The 25,037-nt window shown below is 43.7% G+C and overlaps 2 protein-coding genes across 2 annotated transcripts in view; one reads left to right on the top strand and one right to left on the bottom strand.

The window, feature by feature from the left end:
• Positions 1–25,037, top strand: part of MCM3 (minichromosome maintenance complex component 3) — a 368,003-nt gene that overhangs the window by 208,133 nt on the left and 134,833 nt on the right. The gene's annotated exons all lie outside the window — the stretch shown is intronic.
• Positions 1,018–24,197, bottom strand: LOC309338636 (cysteine-rich venom protein-like; the record flags this gene model as incomplete). Its single annotated transcript, XM_081855965.1, has 8 exons — positions 1,018–1,688; positions 2,551–2,639; positions 2,724–2,818; positions 5,120–5,265; positions 7,980–8,070; positions 15,268–15,375; positions 22,216–22,239; positions 24,162–24,197. The coding sequence occupies 8 exons, from the start codon at positions 24,195–24,197 to the stop codon at positions 1,678–1,680; spliced, it is 600 nt and encodes a 199-aa protein (XP_081712091.1). The 3' UTR covers positions 1,018–1,677.

Here is a 25,037-nt window from a genome sequence, read left to right as displayed (position 1 = left end):
TTTTGTTCTTAACAATACTCTCCACTAGTTTCCACAGGACATGGCTAACTGCCATGATTTCCAGGATCCACACCCTCCCCACATTTGCTCTAATAATTGGTGTTACATTGACCACTTTCCAATCCTCAGGTATGAGACAGATGTTAGGGACCAGTTACATATTTTTGTTAGAAGATCAACCGTTTCAAACCTGAGTTCTCAGGTCAATGCAATCTGGACCTGATGATTTGTGTTTGTAATTTGTCAGTTAGGAAGTTGTAGCCAATAATATTTATGGCTTCTTGGCATCCCACCATGAGTTTCATGTGGTTTCTTTCTTCCTGTCTGAGTTCCAGTTGTGCCTGGGGTCATAAACACCAAGCCATTGACAGTAAGTCTTAGCCCCTAAAGAACTGCTGCAATGGTGCCCCATTCTGGCCCATTTTTCTTTGATTTGGCACTCAGCATGCTCCTAATAAGGGATGTGGGTGGTGCTGTGGGTTAAACCATAGAGCCTAGGACTTGCTGATCAGAAGGTCAGAGGTTCGAATCCCCGCAATGGGGTGAGCTCCCGTTGCTCGGTCCTTGCTCCTGCCAACCTAGCAGTTCAAAAGCACATCAAAGTGCAAGTAGATAAATAGGTACCGCTCCGGCGAAAAGGTAAACGGCATTTCTGTGCGCTGCTCTGGTTTGCCAGAAGTGGCTTAGTCATGCTGACCACATGCTGAATGCCAGCTCCCTTGGCCAGTAAAGCGAGATGAGCACTGCAACCCCAGAGTTGGCCACGACTGGACCTAATGGTCAGGGGTCCCTTTACCTCTACCCTATGCTCCTAATAACTCATACCATCGCTTGGCATTTAATTAGCTGCAGGATTTTACCCATGCTTGATTCTTTGTTCTTAAAAAGTAGGGAATTAAGAGCGATCATTGACAGCCATTAGTGAAGTTTGAGAATGCATTTATTTTGCAAGATTACTATCATTTTTTACAGCCGATGAAAAGCTATGAGAGAAGGAAATTAAACTTAATAATGAATGTCTAATAGTTTGTTTAAAAGTTTATTGCAGCCACTTTCTAATTTTAAACATAAAAGAAATAGGAATGCTATACTTAAGTTGAGTTCCACAACATACCACCTGATGATTACAATCACAATCTGAAGCAGTTATACAACAAATTTCTAGCTTACTGAACAATATTCTAAACAGTAGTTTGTGTGGAACTGAAATATAAAGCAACGTTAGAATGTGATGGGTAGGGATATATGTGCAATATTTGCAATATTTGCAATATTTAAACATTTAGCTTTGAAGTATTCGAAGCATTCTCTAAAACATAATAATAGTTTTTTTAAAAAAAAAATTAAGCTAAACCCAAAGTGGACACAGAGGTTGACATATTTCTGTCACTCTTTTTGCAAACAATTCTTGCAAATGCTCTTTTTAAAAAATCAATAGCATGCAAATGCACCAGTTTTAGAGGGGAGAGTTTCCTTTTAATGCTGAGTTTCCATACTTTTCGGTGAAGAATGAAAGAATGACCCTCTGAAAATTAACCTTGTGGTACTCATGTGTACATGTTAAATAATTTCTGTCTGGCAGTGACAACTAGCTTGGCAATATTCAGCCAATATTCCCGCACTACAGTTGAAGTGTTTTAGCATTTCCTTACAGCGGTCGTAAAAATCAACATTCCTTCATGGGTTGGCTGAAATAGATCAAACAAAAAGAAAAGTTAGATACAAAAGGAGAAACAGAAAGCAAAACACACCTCCTTTTATCTGCCATTTATCTATCTCTTGACTCTGTGACTTCAGTCCTGCAACAGTCCAAGTGATTTATCGTTTTTTCATGCAAACTATTTTATGTCAGCGTTGGCACTGACAGTCACTAATTACCTAAAGAAGTCTTAACCTCCATCGTTCAGCCCGGACACTTAGGTCCAGCGCTGAGGGTCTTCTGCTGGTTCCCTCACTGTGAGAAGTGAGGTTATAGGGAACCAGGCAGAGGGCCTTCTCGGTAGTGGAGCCCACCCTGTGGAACGCCCCCCCCCCATCAGATGTCAAAGAAATAAACAATTATTGGACTTTTAGAAGACATCTGAAGGCAGCCCTGTTTAGGGAAACTTTTAGTATTTGATGAATCATTGTATTTTAATATTCTGCTGGAAGCTGCCCAGAGTGGCTGGGGAAACCCAGGCAGATGGGCGGGGTATAAATTATTATTATTATTATTATTATTATTATTATTATTATTATTATTATTATATTAACTGGTCAAGAGGCCCAGTTTATTTTAGGAAATTTGGTCATTCGCAATGATCTCCCAATGGGCCTTGCTTAGAGTTCTGCTCCCCTGCAAAGTCTATTCTGAATAAAGCCTTATTTGTGGCAGTAAATAAATGCTGGGATTCAGTCCCCAGGGCAGCTCTCAGCACCGGGTGGTGAGACAGCTATAGATGCCTCTTAGAAAGACCACTAGCCTTCCATTCACAAAAGTTTCTGGAGTGCTTAACTATATCTGACACAAATTTCAGAGTCCAGAGAAATTGCTTTATATAAGTAACTTACTGCACAGTTTATCCTCACAGTTGTCTGGGCACGCTTCGCACGATGGGCCTTTTGTGTAGGGTTCTGCTAGTTTGCCGATTGTGTTCCCGCTGAAATCACAGAGCCAAAGAGCATGAAATGTGGGCTCTCATGGAGGGAAAATTAAGAACACTGTATTCAAAACTGATAGTTACCCAGGGCAGAAATGGCACAGGTAGAAATAAGGGGAGGCACTTTCTGGGCAGTGAACATGCGCACATCCAACTTCATGTGAACTGTACCAAATGAGCTATGGACATAAGAGGGGAAACACATCAAACCAGGAAACCATATAGAATTACATTTGAACACTGAGCACTTTAAGATATGAAAAGATAAACTTTCTGCACTTGAAAAGGCAAAAAAAAAAACAAAAAAAAAACCCATTTCCAATATGGGTTCCATATGCCCGGGTTTCCCCAGATATTTGCAAAGGAAGCCATTTTTTCTGCCCGGAGGCCATTTTCTAAGGTAAAATTGCGGCGAATTTGGCAGCCCTAGAAAATATGCATTTTCAGTCCTAAATATTTACACTGTTTCCATCTCTGCGTACATATAAAACTATCACACTTCTTTAGATACACAACAGAGCAACACATCTGATTCTCAACTGCCAAATCCATTCTGCAAGGAAGAAAATACCCTTGCCATTAAAGTTCTTGGATATATGGGGTTTAAAATATTAAGTAATGTTTCTTTGTTGAGACAAAAAGGAAGGAAGGAAGGAAGGAAAGGTGGTGATTTGATGGGAGTTGGGAGTCATATGAAAATTTAGGGTGCCTCGTTTTATGGGATGAAACTTCCTTTTTGCAAATTTCTTCAGTGAGGGATCTTAAAAATATGTTTTTGGGTGTGAGGAATTCAAAGTTGCTATTATTTTTCTTATTGGACAACATTTAGCTTGGTAAGTCTACATTTGATGAAGAAGCACGTAAATTGCTTTTGAAAAACCAAGAGATTTTAATTTTATGTTCTGAAAATGTCAAGTAATGCTAAATAATAAAAATAAGTGTGTGTGTGTGTGTGTGTGTGTGTCTATCTATCTATCTATCTATCTATGAATGAGAGAGAGAATATAGGAATAATAACTGCAAGCAGGCAATCTTTTTTTTAACAATTTCTATGCAATTTCACACACATTTTACTTCCGAATAAAAACTAAATTATCTTAATTTAACCCAAATATCTTTTGAATTCCCAAGTCACGATACAACTTTTTAGCACACCTCATTTTTGGAATTTGAAAGATGAAAAATCCAACATGCCGTAATTGTGATATGTTGCAGTTTAAGAGAAAAGACCAAAGATTTGGAAAAATGAATAAATCATGTCTAAAAATAAATCTTGCATGAGGTGAGCTTGAATGGCCATCTGCCATGGATGCTTTTGTTGAGGTTGACTACATGACCCCCAGTGTCCCTTCCAACTCTACAATTCTGTGATTCTGTGAGAACACATAAAAGGGGAGGGAGAAGCATGCCGTGTGCTTAAGCAGTGGTGGCTGGGTGAATGTGGATGGGAACGCCATGATTGTCGGTAAAGGGCAGGGAATGGTCCGCTCTGCATCAAACACAGAAGAGGGGGAAACGGAAAACTGTCACCCAATCACTGATATGGAAGAACATGTAAAGCAAAACTAAAAATGTATTAGTTAGTCCCATGGGAGAAATATGTATTTCAGCTTAAAAATAAAATGAAAAAGCCATATTGGTGACCATCAGAAAACAGAACCAAACAGAACCATAGACAAACAACTGTATCACAGAGATACAGAGATAATTATGCCCCCTAGTATCACTGTTTAAAACAGGAATGTGGAAGCTAGGCTGGTGACCGGGAGTGGCCGCCAAGACAGTCCTGAAATACCTACATTGGCTCCCAGTACGTTTCCGAGCACAGTTCAAAGTGTTGGTGCTGACCTTTAAAGCCCTAAACAGCCTCAGTCCTGTATACCTGAAGGAGCATCTCCACCCCCATCGTTCTGCCCGGACACTGAGGTCCAGCACCAAGGGCCTTCTGGAGGTTCCCTCATTGCGAGAAGTGAGGTTACAGGGAACCAGACAGAGGGCCTTCTCGGTAGTGGCGCCCACCCTGTGGAACACCCTCCCTTCAGATCTGAAGGAAATAAGGTGCTATCCTATCTTCAAAAGACATCTGAAGGCAGCCCTGTTCAGGGAAGCTTTTTATATTTAATGCTGTATTGTTTTTAACACTTGATTGGGAGCCGCCCAGAGTGACTTGGGAAACTCAGCCAGATGCGTGGGGTATAAATAAATTATTATTATTATTATGAAGCAAAGTGTAGGAAACCAGCCTGCTGCTTCTGCTGGTGGCCTGGCTCTCAGAGCCCTCCTGCCCCCCTGTGCCCCCCACAGAGAGGGCCGAATGGCATAGCACGGACAGAACATAGTTCACAGCCTACGCATATTACCAAAGCTTCACACAGGTAGAATAACAGAATCATTACTCAAACAACAAATATTCTGTACGTTATTTTTATTCCCAAAAGACCGCCTTGCATCCTAGATTCATTGGGTGTTTCTGTTTGTACCTGAGTATAGCTAAGAATGCTTCCTTCCCCATCAGCTGGCAAAATGCCGAACTTGAAGTACTGCTGTGCGCTGGCCCAGGCTCCAATCATGTCTCCCCAGGGCATGGCGGTCTCTGATTGCAACAGAGTCTCACTGCAGGTCACATCTGTAAGAAGAAGGAATGTAGTTGCAAACTCTGGGCTCATCCAGGCTTGCCCATGCACCCCCACCCCGCCCCTCACCTGATCTTTACTGCTGAATCAGAGCAAACATCAATCGGATTTTCTCTTATTTATTGCTAAAGTGGGGGTTTTCCTGGGGCAATGGCAAAACCGCTTGAGCCCATGCTTAGAAAGGACAAGCAGGAAAATGCTTGGATCCAGCTTTCTAGGCACACGATAAGCGCAAGTCTGGATGAGGCCTCTGTTTTGCTTGGCGCAGATTCATTAAGATTAGCCACAAAACTGACCCTAGAATTTGGACATGTACAGACATTTTGGTTGTGTGTGTGTTTACTCTGTTTCCAGTGCATTTGCATCCCTGGTTTGGGAAGGGGTATACACATGACTGGGATTCGGGTGGCGCTGTGGGTTAAACCACAGAGCCTAGGACTTGCTGATCAGAAGGTCGGCGGTTCGAATCCCCGTGACAGGGTGAGCTCCTGTTGCTCCGTCCCTGCTCCTGCCAACCTAGCAGTTCGAAAGCACGTCAAAGTGCAAGTAGATAAATAGGGGGAAGGTAAATGGCGGGAAGGTAAACGGTGTTTCTGTGCGCTGCTCTGGTTTGCCAGAAGCGGCTCAGTCATGCTGGCCACATAACCCGGAAGCTGAATGCCAGCTCCCTCGGCCAATAAAGCGAGATGAGTGCCGCAACCCCAGAGTCGGCCACGACTGGACCTATTGGCCAGGGGTCCCTTTACCTTTACCTTTATACACATGACTGCAATCCATATTTATCCTGCTGCATTTATGAAATACAGTGGTACCTCGGGTTACATATGCTTCAGGTTACATACGCTTCAGGTTACAGACTCTGCTAACCCAGAAATAGTACCTCGGGTTAAGAACTTTGTTTCAGGATGAGAACAGAAATCGTGCTCCAGCGGTGCGGCGGCAGCAGGAGGCCCCATTAGCTAAAGTGGTGCTTCAGGTTAAGAACAGTTTCAGGTTAAGAACTGACCTCCAGAACCGAATTAAGTTCGTAACCAGAGGTACCACTGTACTGCATTTTAATGTGACCCTCCCCTCTCAACTGACTTCAATCTGAACTGAAAGAATGAGCTAGCTGTGTTTCAATGCACACACAGCCATAGACCATAGCCAAAAGTTACATATATTGTAGACAAAAATAAAATAAAATTGTCCAGTAGCACCTTAGAGTTTGTTGTAGAGATATGCATCCACTTTGGATGAAGCCCAAATACCAAATTGCAGCTGCCTGCTTTGGCGGTATTTGAACCTCCCCCAAATGGTGCCGGTCCTGCCCAAAATGATCCAAAGTGGAGCTGGCTGGACCCACAGCTTGAGAGTGCTTCAGAGATTCAAAAGCCAAGGTTGCACCATCAGAGCCCACCCAAGCTGAGCAAACTTGGAGTCTCTCTAGCTATTTAATGGGATATCATGTTGTCTTGATTGTTTCCCGGCGGCTTGATAGCTACCCCAAAGTTTCACCAAAGCAAGCCTTTGACTCAATCCGAAATTGTTCCCTGAATCCATCTAAGAGGACTTGGACTCCTTTCTAAAGTACTGAGACTGGAACCAAACTGATTTCCCCCCCTGTGTACACACCTAATAAATAGTAACCTAATGTATTTAAACTGCGGCCACATGTTAGATTAAATGCCATTAAAAATACCATTATGTGTGGGAGGGGGTGCCATTAGCCAAGTTCTTCTCAATCATTCCAATGTCTTAAAACAAAACAAATTCCTTCCAGTAGCACCTTAAAGACCAACTAAGTCAGTTCTTGGTATGAGCTTTCGTGTGCATGCACACTTCTTCAGATCTGAAGAAGTGTGCATGCACACGAAAGCTCATACCAAGAACTGACTTAGTTGGTCTTTAAGGTGCTACTGGAAGGAATTTGTTTTGTTTTGACTATGGCAGACCAACACGGCTACCTATCTGTAACTATTCCAATGTCTTGGCATTCATGGATCAGAACACCAGAAGCTAGAAGCTCGTTTCTTTGTTACTGAGGACCAAACTAGAAGTCCAAATGTCTTCTTAGCAAACATGCCTATGTTTGGATCCAGATTTCTGGAACTTCTGGGGGGCAGGGAGTCGTCATTGGAATTGAGGAGATGAAACACTGGGATTTATTTTAGAAGCATAACACTGAAAATGCTCATGTGTGGAGGGAGGTGCACAAAATCGTGCAAAAACCAGATCTGTCCCCTGCCCAGTATGCATTAACACCCAGTGGGGACACAGGCCTTGTCTCCCTCCTGAACATAGGGTGAAACTCTATGTGACTTGTGAGGAGATATGTAACTGCCTGCCATTGAGGAGCTATTGTGAGGGGGTTGCTTCCCCTTTCTCCCTCAGGCCATTTTCTGCTCAAAATCTCCCCCTGTTTCCCCTTGGTGGCTAGCACACTTTTTATTTGTTGTTTAGTCATGTCCGAATCTTCGTGACCCGATGGACCAGAGCACTCCTTCATGGCTCACTGCCTTGTTGTGGCAAAGGGGCTTGAATAACTCAGAGAAGCTATGAGCTATGCCGTGCAGGGCCACCCAAGATGGACAGGTTATAGTGGAGAGTTTTGACTAAACGTGATCCACCTGGAGCAGGAACCGGCAAGCCACTCCAGGATCCCTGCCAAGAAAACTCCATGGACTTTTTATTTAGAAAGTATAAAAGAGATGTCTAGTTGACTTACCACCCAATTTTCGGTCCTCTTCGGGACTGTTTCTAAATTGACATTTTGAAGCATGTTTTTTAGCACTAGCAGCAGCCTTCTCACTCCACGTCTTTTCAAAGTAAACAAGAGAGAGAGAGAGAATACATTACTACTACTACCACTACTATTTATAAGATTTATTTCCCACTCTTAGCTGTAAGGTCCCAGGGCAGGTTAAAGGTAAAGGTAAAGGTAAAGGACCCCTGATCCTTAGGTCCCAGTCGTGGCCGACTCTGGGGTTGCTGCACTCATCTCGATTTACTGGCCGAGGAAGCAGGCGTACAGCTTCTGGGTCATGTGGCCAGCATGACTAAGCTGCTTCTTGCGAACCAGAGCAGCGCACGGAAATGCCGTTTACCTTCCTGAAAGAGCTGTACCTATTTATCTACTTGCACTTTGACGTGCTTTCGAACTGCTAGGTTGGCAGGAGCAGGGACTGAGCAATGGGAGCTCACCCCGTTGCAGGAATTCAAACCGCCAACCTTCTGGTTGGCAAGCCCTAGGCTCTGTGGTTTAGACCACAGCGCCACCCGCGTATAAAAAACAGTACGTACTAAAATAGGTTTAAACAATTTACAATCAGAAGAATAGTGTGGGTCCTAAAATATATCTTATCTGAGGTGTGTCTTCAGCATAAGATGAAAGCTATACAGTAGAACTTCTACTTACGACCACCTCTACTTGGGCCTGATTCAACCATGGCAAACCCAGAAGTAAATACCGGGTTTGCCATGATTCACGCACGCGCAGAAGCAGCTTCTGCCGTTTGCGCACATGCGCAGAAGCACGCTGCCACTGAATGCGCCTGTGCACAACGACGCTTCTACCAGCGACCCAGATCAACTTATGGACAGACCTCCGGAATGGATTACATCTGTAAGTAGAGGTTGCATTGTACAGTGACGGTGCCAGATCAACTCTGTGGGTGAGGAACAGCACAGCTTAGCGGCCGCAAAAGGAATGGCCCCATATTTGCTCAAACTGGCAGGCTGCAGATAAATCCTGGACACATGCTCCCATGCGACAGGGAAAATCCTACCAGTCAGGCAACTGGTGGGGAATGGGGATTGGATCTGTACTCCCAGCTCTCCTTCAAAAGCAGGAGATTAGCTTTCTTTCTTTTTAAAAATGTGGGGTTGCACAGATCTGGCTGCAGAGTTGGAGAGGGGAACCCCACTTGTACCCATTGGTACCTGTGGGGCAGAGGTGGAGCTAGCTCCCAGGGTGCAGGGCGGCGATGTTACCCCCCCCCCCAGGGATGACACCCGGGGCAGACACACTCACGGCACCCCCCTTCCTCTGCCCGTGCTGTGGGGGTCCCTATTCAGCTGGGGTGCATACATGCAAGCCCCACATGGATCCACCTTCCACCTTGCTAGATTGGAATCTAAGCATTAAGCGCCAAATACTGAATGAAGAGGGACGTGGGTGGTGCTGTGGTCTAAACCACTGAGCCTTGGGCTTGCCGTTCAGAAGGTTGGCGGTTTGAATCCCTGTGATGGGGTGAGCTCCCGTTGCTCAGTCCCTGCTCCTGCCAACCTAGCAGTTTGAAAGCACATCAAAGTGCAAGCAGATAAATACCATATTTTTCGCTCCACAAGACGCACCTGACCATAAGACGCACCTAGTTTTTAGAGGAGGAAAGAGGGAAAGCCCCATTTTTTGAGGAATCAGCTCACAGTTGTGCAGCTTCTTTTGCAAAGGGGAAAAGCCCCTTTTTTGAGGATCAGTTCAAAGTTGTTGAGCTTACTTTTCAAATAGGAAAAAATCCTATTTCTATGGGGTTCAACTCACAGTTCTGCAGCTTCTTTAGGAAAGATAAGGGAGCATTTCTACAGTTTCCAGACAGATAATCTAATCAGCCAGTCACATGTCACTGGAGAACAAACAGCCTCCATCTGCAGAACATTCAACAATGGAGACCTGGGCAAGAAGCCGGGAAGGGAGCCAGCAATTGACCACACATTCGCTCCATAAGATGTACAGACATTTCCCCTTAATTATTAGGAGGAAAAAGGTGGGTCTTATGGAGCAAAAAATATGGTAGGTATCGCTAGAGTGAGAAGGTAAATGGCGTTTCCATGCTCTGCTATGGTTTCGCCAGAAGCGGCTTTGGCATACTGGCCACATGACCCGGAAGCTGCCTGCGGACGAACGCCAGCTCCCTCAGCCTATAGAGTGAGATGAGCACGCAACCCCAGAGTTGTTCTCGACTGGACCTAATGGTCAGGGGTCCTCTACCTTTAGCTTTTTACTGAATGAAGATAGTAGGCAGGTCCTTTCCCTTAAACCGCTTAAACCCCAATCATTTTATAATTTCACTGAGCATGATACAGTCGAGGCTTTGAAGTCACACTTATTTTAGTGGAAGAGAATTAAGCACCCTAAATGCAGGTTCATTGCCCCACACAGCAGAGCAGGGGGCCGCATCGACCTGCACAGTCAGCTTTACAGCTTCCATCCGGCTCACACATGTCTCCAATAAAAAGCAGAAGCAGAAATTGGAATTGGAATCTTAAAGGCTGTTTGGGGATTAAAGTTTCATAAAACAGCGAACCGCCGTCCCAGCACACTGGTGAATCTGCTATCAAGATTGTTAAGGCTGGCACAATATTTTGCTGGAAGATTGGGAAAGGTTATGGAAAATTGATTTAAAATTTACAGATTGTTCTCTATTGAGAGAAAGTTACATGAAAATGATGTATAGATGGTACATAAAACCAGTACAATTAAGGAATATGTACAAAACTGGCTCAAACTTATGCTGGAAATGCAAGCAAAAAGAAGGGACTTTTTACCTTATGTGGTGGGATTGCAGTAAAATCAAAATGTTTTGGGAAATGATATACAATGAGCTAAAGAAAATGTTCCATTTAACATTTGTGAAAAAGCCTGAAGCTTTCTTATTAGGGATAGTGGGGAAAAGACCTGCCAAAGAAATTTTAAAAATATTTTTATGTATGCGACAATGGCAGCAAGAGTCTTAATAGCACAAGGATGGAAGAATGAGGAAATCCTGACGAAAGAACTGTGGCAAGAAAAACTGGTGGACTATGCGGAATTGGCAAAACTGACACACAAACTATAAGGATAACTGTGACTTCAAAGACGAATGGGAACCTTTTATGAAATATTTGAAGAAGCAACAAAATGAACTGGACTTTTTGGCAAGTTTTGAATAAACATTCACAAACTTTTTATTGTAATATATAGAGGGGGGTAGTTTTGGATGCAGAGCAAACTCAGGTCCGCTGTGCTACACATATCCTGCTTCACATGCTGCTAACCCTAACCCTGCACTGCTCTTTGTGTGACTTGCAGCATGTGCCCAAGGTGTCTGGGTTGTGTTCCCACTCACTTTGTAGAAAAAGAGGACGACACTTGCTGGGCTACATGCATGACTTTGCAGCATGCATTCATCCCGGCTAGTGTGTTAAATACAGTAGTTTAGGGGGCCACTAGGGGGAGCATCAGAAGATGGCTGACAATAACATCTCTCCGACCCACACGAGGTAATTTGGAGGCTGTGATGGGAGTAAACAGCCTCCCTACCCCCCCCCCAGGATTGTGGTGGGGGACTGCCCTTGCCTGCTGTGCCCTATACCACCTCCAAATTTGTGGGGATGGGGGCACTAGGCACAATGCCCTCCTGTGGGATTTCGGCGCTTCTGGACGCCGTCTCTGATCCGCGCCACTAGCTGCAAGAACTTCAAAAGAAACAATTTGGATGAAGCGAATGCACATGTTTCAAGGAAGAAGGGGGAGTAAAGACTGCTAACAGAAGAGATCTCTGATAAAACAAGGAGAGTCGAAGGAGCAAGTATAAATCACGAGAAGATACACCAAGACTCGGTATGGCAAAGGGACTGATGGGGGAGGGGGGAAAAAACCTTACTTTCTTTCTTATATGTGATTAAACAAGAACCCCCCCCCACAAGTCAGAAATGTCGTTTTAAGGACTTAAGCTGTGGATTTAAGGCTGTGTGGAGATAAACTTTCGAACCAAAGCATGTTTTGAGAAGTGCGTGGAATGTATAAGGGCTTTGGAATGACGCAGTTAAAAGTGCCATCGCCATATTGGGGAGTTCTGTCGGAGGACTTAAGTCTGAGAGGAGAAATAGAGAAATAGAGCTGTTTTTATATTGTGAGTGAAACTCCTCAGTGGGACTTAAGAACGACAGTTCTGTAATTAATGATGGAAAGAGTGCTGTTATCTATGAAGGCAATGATATATGGAAACCACCTAGATTTGAGGATTGGAAGAACGGAAAAATTCACACAGGATTATTATTGGTGTTTATCGGCTTAAGGAGACTATCAGAAGAGATCATAAAGAAAAAAGAGAAAATATATGAACAAGATGTGATGTGGAAACAGCAAGATAAGACTGGATAGAATTATAAACTTTGTTTGGACTGATTTGGACATTAACGCAGTAGCAAGAAGATTATCAGAATCCCCCTTCGGATCTTGAAATATGGGTCCCCTCAACAAAATTTAAAATTCGGCTTTGTAATTTGGAATTTATGTGATGTGATTTGATATTTGATTTGATTGGCCGGTTAATAAAAATTATTTTTTAAAAAATACAGTAGTTTAATTTGCAGAAATGGAAACGCATAAATGAATATTGCTGCGTGTTTACAGAAAGCACTTTGCGTTTTGACTGGATCAGCAGCTCAGTCTACTATGTTCTCTTGTGCCCTCATGTGGTTGGTCAACTTTGGTCACATGAGATATATGACATTACAGACTCTATTTTGTGTGAGTGAGCTCACTGTGATGACACAGTGCTGGAAGATGTCTGTGTTAGGAAGCTGCTATAAACACTGCAGTGAGAGAAGGGTTTCGAATTTTCTCTGAACGTTGCCAGCAGGACCATGTTAATGCTCCTTCGCTGAATGAAGAAGACAGAGAGGTCTCTCTAAATGAAGAGAGAGAGACAGCAGGAGAGAGCAGTGCAGTGCAGTGCAGTGCAGCAGTAAATGGGCTCTGTGAGTGGAGCAGAGAGAAAGACTGAAACAGACGCTGGATTTCTTCAAGTAACTGCGTGGCCTATATAGCAAAGTACAGGCTGAGCACAAAGCTGAAAGTGGGAGCTGTGCTTGGATAAGCATATGTTTTGCATATTCTACTTTTATCATCTGTTCCGCAAGGAAAGCTTTTGAATATTCAATGAGTGCCTGGTGATGCTTTAATTCCTAACAGTGCCCCATATGGGATAAGCACGTCACCCTGAGATCAATCCATGCCTAGCTGACAGGGCCTCCGGATTTGAGAACATGTCACATGCTCAGTGTCCATTATCTTTTTTTATATATATATATATATAATTTTTATTGGGTTTTTACATTTTATAAAGACACACACACACAAAAAGACAAAGACAACACATATACAATTTCATACCCTTACTTTCTTTACCCTCTTTCCCTGACTTCCCCCCACCCCCTCTTCATACATCCCAATTCCGATAATTAGTTCAGCAAGTTCTTATCTATAATCTTAAACATATTATTATTATTTTTAAAACTTAGCTCTTTTTACTTGTCCACATTTAATTTATCCAATTCTCTTATAAACATTAAATCCTTTTTCTAAGGTCGACCTAACTTCCCTTCCACGAATTTCTCCCTTTATTATATTAATTATAGGTCACAATGGCCAAATACAAAAATCATAAAATTTTGAAATTCTATTCTCCCCTCCCTCCCTATCCCGGTTTCCATCCCTTCCCAAGCAAATGTCCACAAAAACAGTTCCTAGCCCGGATTCCTCACATCCGAGGCCTTCAATTCTCTGTCAGTCTCTCTCTGCCGATTTTGTTGGTAATCCTCTTTGTTGGTCCTCAGGTCTCGAAGGAGTTCTGTCACAGTCACATCAAATTTTCTTCCATCCAAAATGTTTAAAAGCAATTGCTGCAAAAGGTCAGCTGCTCTCCCATACTCAAAGAGGAAGTCCCGATCATGTTTCTTTATTCTTTTAAATTCCAGTATTCCAAGTACTCCAGGGACTTCCTTCCTCATCTTCCTCATCTTTCGCAGATTTGTAATCCAAAGATCTTCTTCTTTATTTTCTGACGATATAGGCTTCTGGTTGGTATTTTCCACCTGTACTTTCTCCACTCCTTCTTTCCTCTCTGCCAATTCCAAAGATGTCTCTTCTGGTTCATCTGCAGATTTTTTATCAGTCGAATCCTTTATGCATTCAGCAGAGTTGTTTGTTTTAGAATTCAAGGTCATAAGTTCTTTATTCATAGCCGTACTCTGCTCTTGCAATATTCCCACGAGAAAAAACATTTTTTCTATCTCTGCCAGTAATTTTCCCTCTGCAGCCATTGTAATGTCCCTAGTTCCCCCTAGGGGGATTCCAATTGCTTAATAGTCCTTTTCCAACAATCCGTTACTTTGTTGTTTATTACTACTTTGTTTCCAACCACCTCAATTCAAATGTAACACCTTTAGTTCAGAGAGTTATTAAATAGCAAAGTTCTTGACTTTAACCGCCCGTTTGACAGCTCCTTTGACAGCTGTCAAACTCCTTGTTCTTTTTCCTCCGGCACACACACAGGACGCTCCCGGGTTCGGGGGGAGGGGTTACACAAAAACTTCCAAAATTCCTCCCTTTCTCTCCAGCACAAAGACTTCTTCTGTCAAATTCATGGAAATATCTTTTATCTAGCACCAAAAAGACAGTAATCTCTCCACCTTAGTTCTCCAATCCTTGCTTTAGATCGTTTGTAGGTAGGGGGGGTGTGGACTTCCCTTTAGCACATCCCCCGGTTGTGCCGAATTCAAAGGTAAAAATTTTAAAGTCCAAATTCCATTCTACTCACAGGTTGTTTGTTTTCCAGTCCAAATTTTGGGGAAAAAGTCAGCGCTCTCCGGCCATGGCTCGCGGCTTCGCTCCACTGAAGTAGCGGTCTACTCACAGCACCACGCCGCTCTCCGTACCCTCTCCGTAGCCTTTAAAAAGGCTCTTCGTGGGTCGGGGAAGGCGCTTAAAGGTGCCCGCCGAGTCACCAAGTCCGCAGGCTTCCGCGCCTGCGGTTTCTAAGGGTCCCCGCGTCGCCGGCGCGGTAAGACCCGTCTTCAGCAGAGCCGATTCCCACCGGAGCTCGGAGGGAATCCGCCATTAACCGATCGCGCTAACCCGGAAGTCTGCTCAGTGTCCATTATCTCCTGTTTCCAAACTTAAGTCCCAAACGCCATAAAATGGAAGAGAGGAGGAAAGAAGGTTTGCTTGCAATGCCGCAGTGAGGACTTACCATTTTCAGCATGTTGCTGGCAGAAGGTATCACCTCCCTCCTAAGATTATTGATTTGTTCAATAATTTCCATCTGCAGTTTTTCATTGATCTCAGTCACTTGGGGTTCCTGACATTAAAAGGGGGGAGTGTGTCAGAGATTTCTTAAGATTTGAAAAATTATGCTTCCATTTGTCATGAGTCTAAAATACAGCAGCATAGTTGATGTATCAATAGAACACAACAGAATGCTTAATCCTCATCTTTGATATTGTCTGTATCAGGGGACAGCAAACTTTTTTTGGAGGGGGCCAGTTGAACATCCCCCAGGCCTTGTGGTGGGCTGGACCGTGCGTGCATGCACACACATGGGCACATGCACGTGCGCGCACGCCGGCAGAAGGGGCTTCTCTCTCCCCCATCCTCTTCCCCAGCCCCTCCCCTCCCCCTGCCTACCTATGGTGCTGCCGGCGCAAGGGCTGGCTGGCTCCAGAGAGGCACTGCCCAAAATGGTGCTCAGCCAGCTCAGCCCAGCCCCCTTCCTCCTCTACGCAGGGCGAGGAGAAGCCAGGAGGAGGGAGGAGGAGATGCTGCGGTGTGTGAGAGGGAGGGGGGAGAAATGGCACCCCCCAAAAAAATTGTGGCGCAGAAAAAAAATATGAAAAAAATTAACGAAGGAATCCACACGATCCATTGCCCATCCGCAGGCCAGATCCTGAGGGTAATTGGGCCAGATCCGGCCCTCGGACCATAGTTTGCCGACCCCTGCAGAGTCTGTGTCACTAGAAATCTAACCCAGCCCAGCTGCATATGGGGACAAGTCATATAAGGAAAGAACTGAACTCTCCCTGGGGCTGTGAAGCAAGGCAGAGGAGGACGCTTCAGGAAGTGAATTTGCAGGAAGTGAATTTGCAGGGCAATGCTTGAGAAGCTTTGGCAGAAAAAAAAAAAAATAAAACAACACCCTCAAACCAGCAAAGTCCCCAGCTAAAGGGTGCAGGAGGTATTCGTTGAGTTCACCTTTTAGTGTGTTTCTGCCTAATTTGCACTTCTTGAGCCAAGTAAAGGGTGCTAAAATAGAATTTGAGGAGTGCATTGCTAGAAACATTGAGACCAACAACAAAACATTTACAGCAGGAGGTCCTTGGATGACCAGGGAGTCAAAGGTGAGCTAAAGGGGGATAAGGAGATTGCAAAGAAGCCAAACGAAATCTTTCTATCTGTCTTCACAGCGGAAGTGTAGGGCTTTTCTTATTGCATGCAAAGATGCTCTGTTCTTGTTTTTGTCTAAATTTTGTGCTTCCCATTCCCCTGATCAACACATGCACCATTTGCTTGGGCAAAACTCAACAGGCCTAGTCAGTGCTCTGTGTATGGCCTGGGATCCTTTGTGATTATCACTACCCTAAGCAGTCTCAAAGTGACTCACAATCTCCTTTCCCTTCCTCCCCCACAAGAAACACTCTGTGAGGTGAGTGAGGCTGAGAGATTTCAGAGAAGTGTGACTGGCCCAAGGTCACCTTAGCAGCTGCATGTGGAGGAGCAGGGAAGCGAACCTGGTTCCCCAGATTATGAATCTACTGCTCTTAACCACTACACCAAAATTGCATAGAAATAGTGTTAAGATCAGTAAGAAACACAGAAGTGTAGTCTGGAACTCAAAGTAACTGCAGATCCCTGACCAAGCCATGCCTGACAGATGTAGTCTAAGATTTATAATCTTAAAGACACTTGCCTCTCCTAGGGACTGTTGCAGCATAGCAGCCAATGACAGCAATACAACTGGAAGAAGCATTTCTGGGGAAGCAAAAGCAATCAGCAAATGTGATTAGAACCTTTTGTTTTTCGACATCTAATGCAAGTCTGTAGTTAGAAGCAAATCCCATTGAATTCAACAGGACCAGCTTCATAGTAAGTATGCTTAGAAGCGAATCCTTGAGGTGGATTCATACAAAATTTTGTCACGCTCTGAGGGCACATCCACCATTATCAAGTCACCAATCAACTGTCTTTTCTGGAAAACCCTTTTGATAGCAAGAAGAATGAAGTAAACATCTTTGACCACAGTTGTCTATGTTTTTCTATCAACAGAAAATTCAGTTAGAAGCTTCTTATACATGAAATATTTGTTGTTATATTTTCTCCTTCTTCTTCTTCTTCTTTGGCAATCACGTGCAGCCCAGGAAGACTGTCTTCCATGAATATGGTCTTAACAGTTACATTTATATTATATTTACGGATAAGAGATACAAATATAGTTTATTTATACTTGACGACAAATAAAACGTTACAGAATGTAAAATGTATAGGAACATTAAACAGGGGAAAGAGAGAGAAAGCAATCATGGATTGTTGAAGGAAAACGGCAATATTGAGACATTATGCAACTTGCTTAGTAATTAAAAAAATTAGAGTCCCCCAATGAAATGATCAAAATGAATCTGAAGGTTGTCTTGGGAAGGACGGTGTAAGGCAGGCTTGCTCAACCTCAGCCCTCCAGATGTTTTGGGACTACGATTCCCATCATCCCTGACCACTGGTCCTGCTAGCTAGGGATCATGGGAGTTGTAGGTCAGAAACATCTGGAGGGCTGAGGTTGAGGAAGCCTGGTGTAAGGTTACTTATCTTAGGACTCATCCACACTTAGCTTTGCTCCACACTTTCTAGGCTCAGGAACTCTGCAGAAAACCTGATTGTTATTTGCTCTGATTCACTGGGAAAACATATGTTTTCCCAGGGAAAACAACAACAAACCTCCCACTTGGACACATGCCTGAAAAGCCGGGACCTTTGCCTAGGAAGCACGGAGCAAGAGGAAGTGTGGTTGAGCCCACAGTTCCTCTAAACTCCTAATGAAGGCTGCACTTGGAAAGTACAAATATCACTTTTTGCTTGTCCACACTTCTGCTTGTTCCAACCTTAGAGAGCACAGGACTGAGCGGCTTTTCGTTTTCCTCACTGCCTCCCGTGGGAAAACCTGGTGTTTAGCATTGAATCGGAGCAAACCCCAGTCTGCGGAAAAACCAGTTGATGTTTGTTCCCATTCAGCAGCAGAACAAGCAGAAGTGTGGACAAGCGATGTGTCAATAGAAGTGGGCCAAGGATGCCTCTGCTCAGCCCAACGACCCCAGAGCCCAGCCTCAGGCAAGGGTGGGGGGAGTTGGGAGGTAGCGACAAAGCTTTCCATAATCTGGATTTATGAAAAGATAGCTAGTTCAAATAAGGCACGCCGTTCTTAAAACCCAGTGATTGGGAAGAGCCAGGCTGCTGGAGCAGCCATGCCATATAGCTCCTGCAGGCAGGTCTCTGGTTGCAATACGCAAGTACGGAGGAGAAAGCTCAACTGAAATAACTTTCAGTTTCATTATACAGGCAGATTTATAAGACTCCATCACCACATGGAATACAAAGGATTTGGGAGGACATAAAGGCGGTAACGAAGCCCCAAGTCAATGGAACATTCTTTCAGATTAAAATCAGTATACCAGCAACACATATAGACATGCCAAACATAAACCTAAGAAATTAAGATTGAACTGGAATAATTAAATTATATAGGAATTTTAAAAGCCATTGGCAGACCATTGCTTTAAGAAGCAGATTTTCTTCTGTTTCTCCCCCTAAATAAAGGATTTTTTACATTACCTTTTGCAGTTCCTTTGGGGTACCATTGGCAGACCATTGCTTTAAGAAGCAGATTTTCTTCTGTTTCTCCCCCTAAATAAAGGATTTTTTACATTACCTTTAGCAGTTCCTTTGGGGTACTTGGAAAGGCTGCAGCAGTTACATCTAAATTGCAATGGGGCGGTGTATTTATATATATAGCAGGAAGATTTCCTGCTTTGTAAATGAGTACTACAAAAAACAATATTCAGCATCAAGCTGCATTTCCTTAAAGTCTTGTATTTTCTTAGGAAGTATGTGGCTGATATGCTGCCAGCTCAGCTTTGATGGTCTATAGATTTCGTTTGCTTTTGAGTTATATTAAGATGCCACACAAAATACAATTATATTCACCAACCACAGTTTTCTACAGTGAACAGAATTTCAAAATACCAAGTGGGAACACAAATGGTATGAATCCTACTCAGGCCTCTAAGTAGCCTAAGAACAGGGATTTTGAAGTGCTGTGGAGGCACTCATGTTGAGGTGGAAGGTTTCAGGAGAGAAAGGTTTCTCTCTCTCTCTCCCATCTTCTTGAAATCTTTCTTGGCTATGATACTATTAGGGGCTCAAAATGGGGTCTGATTATTGCCACATAGCAAGTGGGGGACAATTCTGGAGTGGGAAAGAGGGGGAAATGTCCCTTTTCCTTTCCTATCACTCTTTATAGATCTGGAAAGAGAACTTTTTGGCACTCATCCTCCAGACCCTCTGCAGAACAATATTAGCTTGTAGGAGTTGAAGCAGGCCAGTTCCTGCTCTCTTTCTCATCCCCCTGGAAATATACTCAACTGAACCATTACTCAGGTTATTTCAAGAATAATACCAATTCGAACCTTCAACTCCTCACCCAGAGGCAAATGCCCACTCCTACCAAAACCCTTTTGCCTAGGGGTCATATACAACCCCCCTCCAGCCACTTATGTGGTTGCATGCCTTTCCTATACTGAAAACAATGGACATATTGAGGTGGTTGGTTAGCTCCAGAAGGGGCTGGGCCATATTTGTGCAGTTGGTGGCAAAGCCACACCTCTGAGCACACCACGGTCCATTCCCAACCCCAGCCTTCTCCTTCAGATGTCATGCTTGCATTGAATCACAGAGATGCTTCTCAGAGCTGATCTTCCATTCACTGTGCAAACAACCATCTTCAGCTTGGGAAATGGAGAGCTTGTCAGGGACCTTCTCCATAATTGTGTTTTGCATCAGAGGAAATGTTTCCCCCCAGCTTCATGTAGCAGAAGAGGATGAGTTTCCAGTTAACATCTCACCAGATGGCAGTGGATCACTCACCATGAAAACCACACACACACACTCAAACATGTGAATCAAAGCTTAACTTAGAAAGAGTGTGACCACTTTTGTTTCCTGCTACCTTCTGTTTCTGTTTTGGATACACTACTGCCCGTTTAGAGTTATTAAGAAATTACAACAGGGATCTAAAGCATAGTATGGGAAGGATTCACATGCAAATCTAAAAAAAGAAGGGCACTGATTCATTCTAGTCATGTGTTTCTAAACTTGCATGTGTAAAGTCATATTGCAAAGATTAGCTGAAGCAAAAGATTCTTAGATTGAACAAAGTGCTCTTACTTTCAACATAAAGCTGACATAGTTCAATGTACCTCACTTGAAAGAAAGGCAGAACTACCTATAAAATATTTCCAGTTGTAACAAAAGGAACTTATCCTTCCTTGGAAAGGAGATATTAAATAAGATGGTCAACTTGAGCTTTAATGTGTAATCTTATACTTGAGAATAAGTTCCATTGATCAAAGGGGGACTTACTTCTGGATAAACAAGTAAAGGATTATACCTCCAATTGGAGAACAGCTTATACCTTTTGTCCTGAGTTCGAGTGTCATGGGCTTTGAAGACACTCAAACTCAGGATGGAAGGGAGAAATGTACTAAAAGGAAGGCACGTTTGGCAACCCCTCACTGTGATCAACTCCTGTCCGGAAACCTATGTCCCCACTGTCGAAGGATGTGCGGATCCAGGATTGGCCTCCACGGCCACTTATGGACTCACTGTTAAGAGCTTGTTCATGGAAGACAATCTTACTCAGCTATGAGTGATTGCCAAAGAAGATAGGATTACAGTGGTACCTCGGGTTAAGAACTTAATTCGTTCTGGATGTCCGTTCTGAACCTGAAACTGTTCTTAACCTGAGGTACCACTTTAACTAATGGAACCTCCCACTGCCGCCGCACAATTTCTGTTCTCATCCTGAAGCAAAGTTCTTAACCTGAGGTACTATTTCTGGGTTAGCGGAGTCTGTAACCTGAAGCATCTGTAACCTGAAGTGTCTGTAACCTGTATAGTGACAGTTGATTATTTAGTGAAAGCCAATTTTAATTTGTGGAGTTGTGGGTTGATGGCATGTTTAGGCAATTATTTTATGGAGTTGCTTTGGTTCTGGGATGCAGAAAATACTTTCAAGGTGCAGAGTTATCAAGCATGTAAGTGCTCACATTCACTATTTTTGAAATAGGTTTACAGTGGTACCTCAGGTTACAGACACTTCAGGTTACAGACTCCACTAACCCAGAAATAGTACCTCAGGTTAAGAACTTTGCTTCAGGATGAGAACAGAAATTGTGCAGTTGCGGCACAGCAGCAGCAGGAGGCCCCATTAGCTAAAGTGGTACCTCAGGTTAAGAACAGTTTCAGGTTAAGAACAGACCTCCAGAACGAATTAAGTTCTTAACCCGAGGTACCACTGTATACACTTAAATAAATGCAAGAAATAAATATAAGAACTTATAAGGGATCAATGGAGAAAATGCATCAATTGGCCTTGACTACAAAGAAGGCTGATCACTGAAGAATTGATGCTTTTGAATTATGGTGCTAGAGAGAGTCCCATGGACTGCAAGAAGATCAAACCTATCCATTCTGAAGGAAATTAGCCCTGAGTGCTCACTGGAAGGACAGATCCCAAAGCTGAGGCTCCAAGACTTTGGCCACCTCATGAGAAGAGAAGACTCCCTGGAAAAGACCCTGATGTTGGGAAAGATGGAGGGCACAAGGAGAAGGGGACGACAGAGGACGAGATGATTGGCAGTGTTCTTGAAGCTACCAACATGAGTTTGACCAAACTGCGAGAGGCAGTGGAAGACAGGAGTGCCTGGCGTGCTCTGGTCCAGGGGGTCATGAAGAGTCGGACACGACTAAACGACTAAACAACAACAACAACACAACTGTTTTGTGTTTGTTTGTTTTTGTTTGTTCGTTTTCCAGAAAAATGGAAGGGCTCTGCTTCCTTGGCATTCCTGTGTGGGCTGCTGCTGAGCCTGTTCCTCACCACTTCCCAGGCCAAGGTGTCACTCTGAAAGAGAACGAGAGAGGTGGCATTGGCTTTTGCTGTGTCTGGTAATTTATTATACTATACTTCTTGCAATGTTAAAAAAACAATAAAAAACACCCACCCATGTTGACATTTTGTCCAATTTTTTATATGCAGTTGTTTACTAATTGATTCATCAGTTAATTGATTATATTTGATGGGTGGATTGCCCACTTCAGCTAGAAAACAGAAGGCAATTTCAAAGGTACGGCTTTACAGTGTTCTCACTCTGATGGTCCTATCTCAGCACTGGAGGCCTGATTCCATGTTAATCAGAAGGCATCACACTTCTGATATGGCTGCCTACTGGCTAGTCTAGATCGGACTTGGGTCTCAAAAATTTCTCCACAGAAAAGGCCTCACCTCATCGTTCTTTGCTCCTGGAGAGATTTTCTAGCGCTTTGCGTCTGGCATGCTCACTTCATCTCTGTAAGGCAGTATCTTAGGCAGGAGTGTCCTCTAGTGGACAAGAAATGCTGCCAAGGCTTAGCTTGTCTTCCTAAGCTCCAGCGCTTACCCCATTAATGATGAAGAATTGTGTCCATTTCACTAGTTGTCCTGATGGGTGACCTCTGCAGAGAGTGGGACAGGGGGAGTGTGACCTTACTGTTGCTTCTTGATGGGAACTGGGAGCACAGGATTACAGTGGTTCCAATCCTGCCTTCAGGACCAAGTCCAGAGAGCAGCACTGGGAGAGGGCCTTTCGTCCCCCTGCTATTTAATATCTATGGGAGTTTTGGAGCGATCTGCCGCCAGTATTCTGATGACACTCAGCTCCATAACATCTGAATTTGGAGAGGCTGCACGGTCCCTGGGCCACTGCCTGGGCACAGTGAGGAAAGGCTTGAAGAAATACAAGCGGAGCAAGAATCCTAGCAAGACTGAGACACTGTGAGTCAATAGCTCCCGTGTCCAAGAAATTGGTCAGTTGCCTTCCCTGCAGTGGGTTGCACTTCTCCTGAAGGAGAAGGTCCGCAGTTTAGGGGTCCTTCTGGATTCAGCTGTCACTGGAGGCTCAGGTAGGCTCCACGGCTAGAAGCGCCTTGTACCAACTGCAACTGGTTTGACAGCATATGATACCTGTGCTCAGAGATTTGTACTGGTTGCCAATTTGCCAAGTTCAAGGTGCTGCTGTTACTATACAAAGCCTCAAAGCCCAATGAAATTGCCTTACCCTATGAGTTCCCACTCAACCAGGTGCTAAGAACAGTCTTGTTTAGATAAGTCTACGCAGATGCTTAGAAAATTGAGGTGATTTTAATGTGTTTTAATATTTTAACTTTTGTATGTTTTAAAGTAGGGTTGTAAATTTGTCTTGGTTTTATTGTCTTATCTTTTTTGTAAACTGCTTTGAGGTTTTCCCCAATCAAGTGGTGTAGAATTTTTATCAGCTAAATAAATAATAAATTAAAATACTCTGTTTCTCATTTTTCCAATCTTAAATCCAGCACGCTACAATTCTGTATCAGTGCAATAGTTTTTTTTTCTATTAAAAAAAGTCCTCACAAAAATTCCTTTAGCATTTTAGCATAAATTTCCCCTAATACGTATACACAATTGCCTTATATTAACACACTGTTTTCCAAACAGTTTCCCCCTAATACAATGCACTTCTGTGTGGTGTTTTCACTGTTGTATGCATACTTATGCGCACTTTCCCCTGATGTACACATTTTGGGGTTAGAGAACGGCATCACAAAACTCAGAGAAGTGTGGATTCCAAAGGATAGCTGCATTTCAGTACACACGATGTTTTGAGAAATGTGAATTACGGAAGGTACACTCGCATTAATGTGCAAACTCACCCAACTTTCTCCCCCAATCCTACCTGCTACATAATCAGATGGGTTCTTGGATGCCTTATGTGTCCTTGAGAGGGTGTTGTCTCAGAGAACCCCAGTCACCTGGGTCCGCTTGCTATCTGCCTTCCCAGCCACCATCCCTATTCCCACCACACACAGTTTATTGTGGAGTGTGGTGTTTGTGAGCACCAGTAGCTTTCTCTGCGTCATTTTCAGCCTTGATCAGGACGAACCAGCCAAGCAGCCTGCGCTGGCCTGATCTCCCAGTGTATCTTGTTGGAGTTGGGTAAATACATGGCAGCAGAATGCAGAAAGCACCCGCTAAGACTGCTGGTGGAAAGGGTGAAGAAAACTTAAGGTTTGTTACTCATGTCAGACAAAGCCATTCTAAGCATCCATATTACAGGTGACCAAGATGGAGCCAATAAGTTAACACCAGCTCATCCTGTAACCGCCTTGAACTAGTAGAAGAAGCAGGAAGCAAGTAAAACCCTGGATGGAATTGCCAACAAGCAGTTACTAAAAGAGAAGGAATGAGTAAGGAGGAGGAACATGTTGTCTTTCCGGTTCAGGTATTGTTGCTTTACTCCCAACATACAGGATCTGACATTCCACAACTATTATATATGATGTCCTGGACATGCCTGAGCTTTATCTTGCTGGAACCTGACCTGTGACTGGCTGGGCTCTGCTTCTTGGATTTGGAACTGGAGCTAACAGGACATCATGATCTGGTGCCCTAAATTCAGCAGAGGCTAGAGGTTACTTGGTTAGAGCCTGGTTTTCCAGCTGAGATCACTGCCTGGGACAGAATAGCTGGTCGTCTCTGTGCCCATACATGCAATTGTTACCTTTGTGGGTTTTGTTATATGTTTAAGCTGTTCTTCTCCAAAGAGCTCATGGCAATTCACTTATGGCTCTCTAGCCATCCAGTGGCTGGGGTAAACCTTCAAGCAGTCAAATGCTGTCATGACCTTC

The sequence above is a fragment of the Podarcis erhardii genome (assembly GCF_964252035.2).
Source record: "Podarcis erhardii genome assembly, chromosome: 3".
Classification (NCBI taxonomy): Eukaryota; Metazoa; Chordata; class Lepidosauria; order Squamata; family Lacertidae; genus Podarcis; species Podarcis erhardii.
Note: the sequence above shows the minus strand (reverse complement) of the source record. Positions and strands in the feature narration are given on the sequence as shown.